The sequence below is a fragment of the Mandrillus leucophaeus genome, unplaced genomic scaffold, assembly GCF_000951045.1.
Source record: "Mandrillus leucophaeus isolate KB7577 unplaced genomic scaffold, Mleu.le_1.0 Scaffold1, whole genome shotgun sequence".
In the NCBI taxonomy this organism is placed as follows: domain Eukaryota; kingdom Metazoa; phylum Chordata; class Mammalia; order Primates; family Cercopithecidae; genus Mandrillus; species Mandrillus leucophaeus.
In genome coordinates this window covers 1481624-1494667 of record NW_012098097.1, presented here as the reverse complement: position 1 = coordinate 1494667, position 13044 = coordinate 1481624, and the positions used below count along the sequence as shown (strand labels likewise).

The window sequence follows — 13044 nt, the reverse complement described above, 5'->3', positions numbered from 1 at the left end:
TATATGGTGGAAATTCAGACTGTGAAGTCAGCAGGATGATTCTGGACAGACTGTGATTGGCCATATTGGTTCCAGCGGATTTCAGCCAGTTTTATGTTAACTTTCTATCCTGAAAACTTGTTGTTTCAGCTTATTGTTTCTTGTTTTTTTTTTTTTTTTTTTTTTTTTTTTTTTTGTTCTTTCAATCTGACACCCTACAAACTCAATGATTTCTGCTAGTCATTGGTTTCTTTAACTCTTTGGGGCAGTTTTACTGCTGTAGTAAACAAAATTGATAAGGCCTTTAAACTTATTCAATTATATCACAAATCTTTATTGAAGCCTGCTGTAGTACACTAGGCATTGTTCTAGGAGTTCGGTTATATTAGTGAATACAAATGGCACAGATTTCTACTCTCATGGTGTTTACATCTGGTTGGGTGGAAAAGATGAAAAATACTGAATATAAAACTAAATAACTTATATGCCAGGTTATACAAAATAGAGTAGAAAAAGGGATAGGAAGGGATGACAGGAGTTGGAGGTACATTACAATTCTAAATAGATTTGTTGGCGTTGGTCTTATTGAAATTGGTACATTTGAGCCAAGATTGGAAAATATGGAGGGCTAATAACAGTTGAGAAACAAAAGCATCCATTGAATTTGGCAAATTGGAAATTATTAAAGGTTTTATCAAGAGGTCTGAAAGTAGGCAACTCTTTTGCAGTGCTTGACTATGGAGGGGAGTAGAAAGAGCAGAAGCTAAAAGGCAATATGAAGTCGGGAGGAAAGTTGATTTTATAATGAATGAGAGATACACGGAGGGTGGAGAGTTTGGATTCATTACAATATTGACAAGGACTGACCTCTTTGTTAGGAGCAAAGATCTATTATGTACTTCAACAGAATAAAAGAATGAGAGGATGACTGAATCTGTGGATGTTTTCTTTTCTTCTGGCAGCAATAAGATGAAGGAGTTTCTGTCCTATAGACTCCTTTTTTTTTTTTTTTTCTATGAAATATAAGGCTGATAGGGAGAAGAAGGTAGAGTCTGAAGTCTGATGGGAAAGTAGTCATTGCAGAGTGGACTCATATGCTTATTAGAGAAACAAAGATTGCTTGGAAACATTTCACTTGCAATTTGAATTGGTGGGATGACTTCTAGATATAAAAATAGTGTTTTAAATGTTGCATTTAGTTTCATGAAAATTAAAATATTTGTAAACTAACAATTGAAGAAAGTTAAAATGTTACTTGCAATTGTGCACATAGCAAGCTTGAGGCTGCAGTGTATAATAGGGCTTCTTTCTCATCAAAAGTACCGAAGCAGGCAATTTGAGTCCCCTGTTATCTCATAAAATCATATCCTGTGTTGTCCTGGTAAACCAGCATACTGACAGAGGATTGCCCCTGGGTTCCACCTTTTCTCTTGATGCTCTGTTACCCTTGAATATCTTCCAATGTGATACAAATTATGTAATTTTTTTGTGCCAATTCTCAGATTACTGCCACTGTATGTTTCATTTTATCAAACTGAACACCACACATGCATGTGGAATTTCCATAGTTAGCACTTATATAGCATCTTTGTGACTTAAATAATCAGAGGAAAATTGCTTCAGACTCATGTTATAATTTTGTTTTACTTAGGTCACTAGTACTTGGAGTTGCTTTTATCCCCATCATTCTAGAGAAGATAATGTATAAAGTATTTCTCGAAACTCATTGTTGGGAGTTTTCACCCAGTATGTATTTCCTTTCTCTGGAACAAATCCCGAAGACGCCTCTTACCAGCCTATTAATCATTAATAATACAGGTGAGAAACAGGGCTGAAATATAGTGTCAATTTTTTATTATCAAAGATCTTTGGAAAGCACATACCTGAGAGACAATTGAAAACAAAAATGGTGTCTGTCCAGCTTGCTCCATTTTCAAGTGAAGGAAACTGATGGGTTAATTTTCTTTTTAAATATTTTTTATTTTGTATTAACTTTATTTCAATAGGTTTGTGGGAAACAGGTGGTGTTTGGTTACATGTATAAGTTCTTTAATGGTGATTTCTGAAATTTTGGTGGACTCATCACCTGAGCAGTGTACACTGTACTCAATGTGTAGTCTTTTATCCCTCAACCCTGTCCCACCCTTTCCCGAGTCCCCAAAATCCATTGTATCATTCTTATGCCTCTGTGCCTTCATAACTTAGCTCCCACTTATGAGTGAGAACATATGATGTTTGGTTTTCAATTCCTGAGCTACTTCACTTAGAATGATGGTCTCCAACTCCATCCAGGTTGCTGCAAATGTCATTATTTCATTTCGTTTTATGGATTAGTAGTATTCCAAGGTGTGTGGGGGCGTGTGTGTGTGTGTGTGTGTGTGTGTGTGTGTTTATAACTTTTTAAATCCACTTATTGATTGATAGGCACTTGGGCTTGTTCCATATTTTCGCAGTTGTGAATTGTGCTGCTATAAACATGTGTGTGCAAGTATCTTTTTCATATAATGACTTCTTTTCCTCTTGATGGATACCCAGAAGTGGGATTGCTGGATCAATCGGTAGACTTACTTGTAGTTCTTTAAGGAATCTCTGCATTGTTTTTCATAGTGGTTTTACTAGTTGACATTCCCACCAACAGTGTAAAAGTGTTCCCTTTTTATCACATTCATGCCAACATCTATTATTTTTTGATCCATCTTCAGGTCTCGCAGCCGTGTGTACCAGCACCTGTTCTGGTGGAGGTAGCAGGGAAGTGAAGTGGACTCTGTGAGGGTCCTTGGTTGTAGTTTTGTGTAGTGTGCTGGTATTGGTCAGCCTCCAGCCTGGAGGTGGCAATTTCAAGAGAGCATCAACTATGGTAGTATAGGGAGGATGCAAGGTTCCCCTAGGGTCGCCTGGATAAGTATTCAGGTTTCTCAGGTGGGGTGGGTCAGGGCGATAGAACTTCCAAGAGATTATGTCTACCAGAGTGGGTGGAGAAAGACCAGCAGGTGAGGGTAGGGTTAGGCATGTCTGAGCTTGGACCATACTTGGATGGGGCTTGCTGCAGCTCCTGTGGGGCGTGGCGGATGGAGTTATGATCCCATGGAGATTATGGCTGCTTCTGCTGCATCGTATAGGTTGCCAGGGAAGTGGGGGAAAGCCGGCAGTGACAAGTCTCACCCAGTTCCCACACAGCCCACAAGGTGGTCTCAATGCCCCTATAACAGAACTGAGTTTGTTTCCAGGCAGCTGGTGAGCAGGACTGAGAATTCACCCCACGCTACAAGACTCCCTTTGAGAAAGCAAGCAGGGCTCTCGGGTTATGCGCCTTCCCCGTGCCATGGCTTCTGTCCTCATATCTGCACTCCCTGATGATGCCCTCCCCCAAGATTCTGTCCAGGAAACTATGCATTTGGTTGAAATTGTTACAAAATTCAGCTGGAAGTTTCCTTCTCCCTGTGGTCTTTCCCCAATTCCACTGGCAGCCCTCCCCAAGGACCCTTCTGAGACAAAGTCAAAAATGGCTTCCCTGGGGACTGAGAGTGCCCACAGGGTTCTTCCCACTGCTTCCTCTCCCGCTATATTTCGCTTGGCTTTCTAAATTTATCGTAGCTCCAGGTAAGGTAAAATCCTCCCGTGATCTGGACCTTCAGGTTCCCCAGTGAGGATGTGTGTTTGGGGGTGGGCATTCCCCTTTCTCACCTAGGGCACTCAGTTTTTCAGCTGTCTCATGGAGCCTGCAGCTGCAAGCCGCCTCTTTCAAAGGGTCTGTGGATTCTCTCCCTGATGGGTCATTTTAAATCCAGAGCTCCCTTGGTGGCAGGTGGTTGATTCAGATGTGGAGGCTGCATCATAGCTTGACTTCTCCCTCTGACCAATGTGACTTCCTTTCCATCTATGATGGAAGTCAAGTCACAAAACTTAATGGGCACAATGGCAAATATCAAGTTAACTTAATTTTGCAAAGATATTTTGAATGGGTTACTAGTACTTTAAATATCACGGCAAGGTTAGTGCCATTTAAGGTTGATAGGATCACTAGGACAAGCCTGGGTGGTGAGGTATATTTTGCATGTATTATTCATAATTACAAACATTACACGGTTCTGGTAAAGTTTATAAAAGTCACTACTAGCAAATTTTCTTCCTGTGAGAATTGCTATCTTATTTTCATAAACTCTTTTCACCTGGTGAGAATTATAAGGTAAACGAATATATTTCTGAAAAGAATAAAGGAGCCCGTCACTCTGAAGATGGTAAATGGAACTTAATGTCGTAGCATCAGAATGAACAGTATTGTACTCCTAAAGAGCAAGGCTCTTTACTAAGCTATTCTGGGTTTTTCTTAACACGATTGGAAATCATTATTATTTTAAGGTTTGACTTTGATTTTCTTGCTTTTTTTTTTTTTCCTGTTGCCTTCCTTCCACTACATTAGGATCGAATATTGAAGACCTCGTGCATTCACTGAAGCGTCAGGATATAGTTTTGGAAATAGATGACTTTAGAAACAGAAATGGCTCAGATGATCCCTCCTACAATGGGGCCATCATAGTGTCTGGTGACCAGAAGGTATGTTTGCCTCCATGCACTGTTTTATCATGAGTGGGTTTTTTTTTGTTGTTTTTTGTTTTGTTTTGTTTTGTTTTTTTGCCACATTCTAATACTTTGAACTATAGGAAATTTAAATATGTTTTCCAAATTGGCATCATATTAGAGGAGGCTTGAAACTTTCTTTGTCACATAAAATGTAAATATTTGACATCTTTTCGTGTTAGTAAATGTTAATCCATTTCATTTACAAAACAAGTCACTTGAATTACAAAAATAATGCGTCCTTGTCCCAATTCAAAGAAGGCAGAAGCGGCAAAGAAAAATTAATAGTCTCCTCACTCTAATTCCACTCTGGTTATATACAAAGTATACAATAAATATATTTACTCTAAGAATTTAGAACTTATATTTGTGTACTTTTTTTTAAGGATTACAGATTTTCAGTTGCATGTAATATCAAGAAATTGAATTGTTTTCCTGTTCTTATGGGAATTGTTAGCAATGCCCTTATTGGAATTTTTAACTTCACGGAGCTTATTCAAACGGAGAGCACCTCATTTTCTCATGTAAGTAGAGTATTGATTTATATAAGAGGCAACACAGCAGAGGGATAAAGGATGAGGGCTCTAGAGTCTACCACGTGAGTTCAAATCCTGCTTCTGCCACTTAACAGCAAGTTTGTTAGCTACTCCTTGCCTTTGTGTCTTCATCTGCAAAATAGGGAGTGTAATAGTACCTACTTTATAGAATTATTATGAAGATTAAATGAATTTACTGAGTACCTAGATCATAGCATGGCGCATATATATATGTGTGTGTATATATATACACACACACATATATGTATAAATATATATACCAATTTAAATTTATTCAATAACTACTTCCCGAGTGTACTATTTTCTGGTACTTCTGGATGTTGAGAATACAGCATGAACAAAATAGACAAAAATCTCACCCACACGGAGCTTACATTCCTGTAAAGGAAAGAGGAAACATTCAAATACATGTTTGCTATTACTTATTCTGAAAGATCAAGAATCTTCCAAGTACTTTTATGTTTAGTCTAATTAAATTTTTAAAATTCAAAAGTTTTATGGAAAAATTTAAATATGTAATTCTTTACTTAGTAAATTAGATGTAACCTATCACTTCCTAAGCCTTATCTTGATCTATTTTTTTCATTACATTTATTAAGACTTGGTATTCTATAGAGTTATGTTTTATGGCTGGCCTTAACCCTCTAGTTTAAAATCTTGTCTGATCAAGAATTACAGCCCAACATGGTATTAGAAGAGCGAAGATCCAAAAGGACACTGCAGAATTTAAAATAAAAGAGAAAAAAAAAATCACAGGACTGTTGAAAACTCATGATTTTGACTTTGGTTTACCATATACAACTTACTAGGTACTTAATGCATATTTACTGAAATCAATGAATGGATTTGCTTGGAAATGAAGAATACCAGAGATACCTTAAACCTAAATCCTTAATTTTATGTCAGATTGTCAGATTTCCCTGGAGAATTAGATGAATATAAGACATATACACTGATTAATGCAAATGCAAAAGTGTGAATGTGTGTATAGACACCCACATATGTATATGTATATCTCCACCACAAAGGGATTTATGATAAAATATAGTCCAGTCCTAAAATTATGATTTTTTGACAGTTCTATTGTTCTTCATCATTTTAAATTCTGCAGTGCCTTTTTGGGTTTGGCTTCTTTATGTTTTACAACTTAGGATGTGAAGTGCAATTTTTGATCAGATGCAATTTGGTTATCCTTTCTAAATTGTCAAATAATTCCTAACTTATGTGTTTGATTATGATAGATAAAAAAGGGAAAAAATTATAGAAATCATGTGGATGTTAGTGAAAATATGCATAGTGGTTTTAGATAACGAAATTTTATTGGAAAATTGCATAATAAATTAATACTGTATAATACAAACTCTAGTTTTCTGCAAATGAGATAGGGTGATTTAATTGTAAGTAGAGAAACTATCTAATATAAAACAATACACTGTCTCTCTAGATGGTAATAGCAATGTGCTACCAGTTCAGAGCAAAAATAAGAAAAATACAATCAAAACTTAGTTCTAGTAATTCCTCAAGAGTGAGATCTAATATAATTTCATCTATTTCCCAATACTTCCAGAGTTAATCGTGCCTGTATTTAGCCTTGTTTACTTTTAATACAGAATCAATGTTGTCTCGCCTTTTTTTTTTTTTTTTAATTCTTTAGTCAGCCTCCTTCTAACTTCCTCCAGGACTTTTCAGCAGATGCTTTAATGTTTAAAGACCCTCCTAATTTATTTTTCAATGGAACTGAGTTCAGACTGAGTTTGTCATTGTTTTTCAAATATGAACTTCTTGAGAGCAATAATTATACTTGACTTATTTCTAGCACAAAAGATGATGCATTGTACGGAGCAGAAGCTCTATAAGTGTTTGTTGAATGGATGAATGAGTGGGTAGACTGGATAACCAGTCATGCTGTGCACCGTTTATTACCATTATGGCACAGCTTTCTCTTCTGCAAGATGGGAACTGCAAGCAGATAATCTGTAACAGTCCTATTTAAAAAAATTTTTTATTTTAATACTTGCTTTTTCTACCTCATAAAGTAGATGTAACATTCAACTAAGATATTATTTTCAAAAGTGTTTAATGTATCACACAACCATGAGACATTATTATCATTACTGTGAAGCATGTTACAGTTAGTCTTTGTCAGACAAACTCTTCACTCCATTACTGTAAAGACATAAAAATTGTCTTGCAGCTTTTAAGTAATATTATATAAAGAGCTTTTGGATTTTTCAGAATTAAATGTATTCTGGGTTTACTGAGTGCAAACCGCTGTAGTGCACCCTGCATTTAATAAAAAAACTTTCCGTTTCTGTAGGGAAAGTAGGTCTGGCTGAGCATGAGACAGCTCTGGAGGAAGAAAGACGGTATTTCGCGTTTTCCCCTCAATGGTAGCAGGAAGCTTGCCGGGGCCTCTGGGCGCTGCCAAAGAGAATTCCATAGAGAATATCAAGATAAAGAAATTCTGTGGCCGGGCGCGATGGCGCACGCCTGTAATCCCAACACTTTGGGAGTCCGAGGCGGGCGGATCACGAGGTCAGGAGATCGAGACCATGGTGAAACCCCGTCCCTACTAAAAATACAAAAATTAGCCGGGAGCGGTGGCGGGCGCCTGTAGTCCCAGCTACTTGGGAGACTGAGACAGGAGAATGGCGTGAACCCGGGAGGCGGAGCTTGCAGTGAGCCGAGATTGCGCCACTGCACTCCAAAGAAAAGAAATTCTCCTGCAGAAAGTAGCCTGGGTTGACCCTCCTTATCACCTGCAGTCTGATAGAGGGTACCTTTCCTTTTGACTCTTCTGCTTCTGCTTCTTCCTTCTTCCTTCTTCCTTTCTTTTTCCCAGTGTTTTGGGGAATGTTATGTTAATCCTTAGATGGAGTAAATAGAAATGGAGCTGAGGAAGGAAGTTACTGTGGAGGCTTTTGCTTCAGATGCAATGAGACACACATTTATCTTTTCCAAGTAGACTTTCACCCTGCACAGAGCTGAATGGGTCTCAGGTGGCCAGTGGGCCCCATAGGGACCCACAAGTTACCTGAGTTTAGTTTCCGAATCTGCTTACTAAGTTTATTACTCATGAACTCACAGAATATTTGTCTTAGCATATTACCTCCAGACATCAAATACATTCATTGTTGATTGCTCCAACATGTTAGGTAGGTCTCTTACATGGGGTTCTTATTCTTCCCTTTTGATGAGGTTCAGATAGAGCTCTCTCTCTTTCTTTTTTTCTTTTTTATTTTTTTTTTGAGATGGAGTTTTGCTCTTGTTACCCAAGCTGGAGTGCAATGGTGTGATCTTGACTCACTGCAACCTCCGCTTCCGGGGTTCAACAGATAGAGCTCTTTAATTTACTTTTTTGCTAAACCGAATCAGAAGACAGAGGAGACAATGCATAGATACATAACCTTCTTCTCTTGCAATGTATATCAATCTAGACAAAATTAATGTTAGGAGGGCTTGTCAAGGAAGCAATTTGGATATTAAATTGTCTCCTGTGGATCCAGGGAAGCTGAGTTCTCTCTTAGTCCCTTATGAATAACTTTTAAAATATTCAAATGGAAATTATGTTTCTTTAGGAAAGTTAAGAATTTCAGTCTTTTTCTAGTTGTTGCATTTTTGCCAGAAACAGGTATTTTCTTTTGAAAGAAAACCATAATTACTCATTCTTTTACTCATGCATAGCCAAACAAAATAATCAATTATAGTAAGAATAGGGATTAGTATAGTATATTTTATTGCTCACCCACTGTGGAGGATAATTTATTTTTATTTTCAGTCATAATTTCCCTTTTACTCAGATTTAATAACTTCCTTTCTCAGGGACACCTCGAATCTTGGGGCTGATTTATATCCCAGCAGAAATCATAGACTGGAGGTGCTTCCACTTTAACATACACTAGTATCACCTGCTGGGCTTGTTAAAACAGATTCCTGGACACCATCCCCAGAGATTCTGATTTAGTGAGGTCTGAGAACTCGCATTTCCAGTGAGTACCCAGGTGACGTTGATGCTGCTGGTCTGGGACCACACTTAGAGAACCACTAGCATAGAAGAGTCACTAGCTCCACAATTCTGTGAGGCTCACATTCCTCTCGATTTGGCTGTACATTGCCTCTGATTGCTGCAGGTGTTCTTCTAAAGCTGTCATGACTTCTTTTAATAACCTCATTTTCACACTATTTTAAAATTATGCCATTTTTATTTCTTATTATCCTTCTAGACTTTGAAATGTGTGCTTCACTAAGCTATCATCTGTTCCTTAGCTACTTGTTGGTTCTTGCCTGATATTGCTTCCTGGTCTGTTTTCAATTCTAGTGCTTTCGTCCTTGCTTTCATCTTAAAATCGACTCTTCTTAGTTATTGAACACCTCCCACATAGCAAATGCTACATGTAGCAAATAAAAATATTATTTCACTATATATATATACATATATATATATATATATATATATATATATTTTTTTTTTTTTGAGACAGAGTCTCACTCTGTCACCCAGGCTGGCTTGCAGTGGCAAGATCTCGGCTCACTGAAACCTCTGCCTCCTGGGTTCAAGTGATTCTCCTGCCTCAGCCTCCCAAGTAGCTGGAATTACAGGCATGCACCACCACGCCCAGCTAATTTTTTTGTATTTTTAGTAGAGATGGGGTTTCACCACGTTGGCCAGGCTGGTCTCAAACTCCTGACCTCAGGTGATCCACCCACCTCAGCCTCTCAAAGTGCTGGGATTACAGGTGTGAGACACTGCATCTGGCCTCACTATACATTATTTCATTTAGTCCTCACTAATGCCTCTGAAGTTGGTATACTTAAGTTGCAAATAGAAATATACTAAGGAATGTAATTGGACATTCACAAGTCAAGTTCTAATATGGCATTGGAATCTGAATGATGAAGGATTCCAATGCCTATATTAGAACTCTGCCTAATAATGACTTTCATTGGTTAGCTCTGACCTTCTGTGTATCTGGACCCCCGATCTTCCTATCATATATTAATATTCAAATGCCAGTCAAGGACCAACAGAAACTAACAAAAGTGTCTGGACCAGCATACAGGAAGAGGAGTAAGTGACAAAAAGAAAAACTCATGTGAATTTCATAGAATAGTAGCATTAAATGGCAGATTGAAAGAAGTGTAAAAAAGAATTATGCATGTAAGAAGACAATTTTGTAGCTTAGGAAATTGAAACAGTAACAAAACTGATAGAAAGGGGGAAGTGGAAGAGGAAAATTTATTTGGAGGAGATGCTAGTATTAGTTTTTGACTTAGTATATTAGATAAAGCAGAGTATACCCAAATAGATACTTTCTGTGGAATATTTTAAAAGCAAGGAACCCAGAGAAGTAGATGGAGATGATGCATACTTTGGGAATCATTAGGATGAAGTAGAGGATACGCAGAAGAGAGATGGGGGAGCAAAGAAAAGCAGAGATTTAGGGTAGCAAATTAAGCTGTACCCCCAAGTAGAGAGTACAGGATATAAAGGAGGAAAAATGTATCTATTTAGTTGGACCCAAACTGCTTGTACACTCTAAGTACAGTAGTCCCCCTTATCCATGATTTTGCTTTCTGTGGTTTCAGTTACCGTTGGTCAACCATGGTTGAAAAATATTAAATAGAAACTTCTAGAAATAAACAATTTATCAGTTTTAAATTGCACACGGTTCTGAGTAGCACAATGATTTCTTGTCCCATTCTCAGAGAGGAAAATAGATATGTGCATCAACCAATGACATTGGCTCATTTGACATCAGGCAACAGGATCAACAAGATGGGAAATACTACTTCCCAGGGGTAATACTGGGAAGCAGGGATATGGAGTCTCAAGTGTTCCCCTTCCCTTACACTGATGATTGTGCATTTGTTTAGCCCCTGGTAATCTGGTTCTTCCCACGTCTTTACTAATACTCTTAGAACAACCTTTTCATTGCTGCTTTTTTGCCCTTCCAGATGCACCTGCATTTATGACAAAAACTTATCTTTTCTGCACTCCTTTTCTTTGGTTTTTTTTTTTTTTGGCATAATAATAACAAATTACAGCATCTGGAAAAAAACTTAAAGACCCCTCAATGCCTTGACAATTGTTTAATTTAAACAATTCTAGAAGTCAAATTATTTAGGCAGGGAAGATTTGCTCTCTTCTAATTACATCTTGCACGTAGGTAGGCATAATGCCTAAGCATAAGTCCAGCTTCACAACAGTTACTATTAGAGGCCAACTTGGAAATAGGGAACTGGAACAAATGACAACTTAACTCAGTGCTTCAGAGATGATAACTGTAGCTCCCTAAAGTATCAGATGCAAATGTAAAAGAGAAACTGCTCATGCCCTGTAAGTACAGTAGACCCCCTTCACAGTGATTTTGCTTTCTGATGTTTCATTTACCTTTGGTGAACTGTGGTTCTAGAATATTAAATGGAAAATTCCAGAAATAAACAATTCATATGTTTTAAATTGCTTGCTGTTTTGAGTAGCACGATGAAATCTTGCCCTTCCTGCTTCACACCCAGGAAGTGAATCATCCCTTTGTTTGGTGTGTCCCCACTGTATATGTTACCCATTAGTCACTTAGTAGCCATTTCAGTTATCAGATTAAAAAACCATAATATGTATAGGGTTTGGTACTATTGAGGTTTCAGGCATTCACTTGGAGTCTCAGAATATATCCCCTGTGGAAACAGGAGACTACCGTATATACATATAAAATTGAGATTTTGAATTTCTTTTATATCATCCTGTTCCTGGGAATGGAACCTGCCACTAAGGTTAACAAAACATGTTTGCTTGTCTCTTTGCTTCTTAAATCAGGTGAATGCTTCCAGAGTTTTTCATTATTTCCCAGAAGCGTATTGTATAATGTTTGTATAATTTGTAACAATTGCAACAACTTACTGATGTGTTTTCATCTTTCAGGATGACATAGTGCTGGATCTTGGTTTTATAGATGGGTCCATATTTTTGTTGTTGATCACAAACTGCATTTCTCCTTTTATCGGCATGAGCAGCATCAGCGATTATAAAGTAAGAGAGAGAGGAAATTAGAGAGATTGAGATTGATTTTATCTGACTTTAGTAATTGGAATTTTATTGTTTTATACACACAGGGTTGTACTTTGGTTAATGTGTTTACACATACATTAAAATCTAATATCATTATAGATTGTAGTAAACACATGATTTCAAAGAGGTAGAAAGTTTACCATTTAGCACAATAAAATTGCCTCAGCTGTAAGGGAAACCATGCTAAATAAACTTCGGGGATGAAGATGTGGTACTGTTTGATCCATGCAGTTATTTCACAGTTCCAAAGGGTATTTAGATTTTTAACTATGGCATGAAATGTCAGACATACAATGTTTCCAATTATTTAACTATGCTTTAATAAACTGGACTTTAAAAATATATAGTGTAGTCATCTTCATTAATCTGTACCAATGGGTAAAAGAACTTTAAAAATAGCTGAGACTTTCATGTTGAACCAATAACTACACATTTCCATTGGGGATGCTAGACACTTAGGAGGATGCTTTTTGTCACACAGACACTATACCACACTATATCTAAAATTTATTAAACATTTTTTTTTTACATAACCATAAAATCTTTTCAAACTAAGATCCCTTCCTCTATCCCTTCTATTTCTTTGTCAGAAAAAAGTTCAATCCCAGTTATGGATTTCAGGCCTCTGGCCTTCAGCATACTGGTGTGGACAGGCTCTGGTGGACATTCCATTATACTTCTTGATTCTCCTTTCAATACATTTAATTTACTACTTCATCTTTCTGGGATTCCAGCTTTCATGGGAACTCGTGTTTGTTTTGGTAAGTGATCACTTTTTCCCCAGGCCAATTATGATAGTAGAATCAAAATGAAAATTCATTTTCATGAATGTTTTCTCATTAGCAAAAGGCATGTAATATGCAA

The 13044-nt window shown here is 37.3% G+C and overlaps 1 protein-coding gene across 1 annotated transcript in view; it reads left to right on the top strand.

Moving 5' to 3' along the window:
- The window catches only part of ABCA10 (ATP-binding cassette, sub-family A (ABC1), member 10), a 106615-nt gene that overhangs the window by 63158 nt on the left and 30413 nt on the right, over window positions 1-13044 (top strand). Inside the window, exons 21-25 of the mRNA XM_011983972.1 lie at window positions 1631-1797; window positions 4400-4533; window positions 4944-5081; window positions 12034-12141; window positions 12771-12941. Coding sequence (XP_011839362.1) covers window positions 1631-1797; window positions 4400-4533; window positions 4944-5081; window positions 12034-12141; window positions 12771-12941 — 718 coding nt within the window. The remainder of the gene's footprint in view (window positions 1-1630; window positions 1798-4399; window positions 4534-4943; window positions 5082-12033; window positions 12142-12770; window positions 12942-13044) is intronic.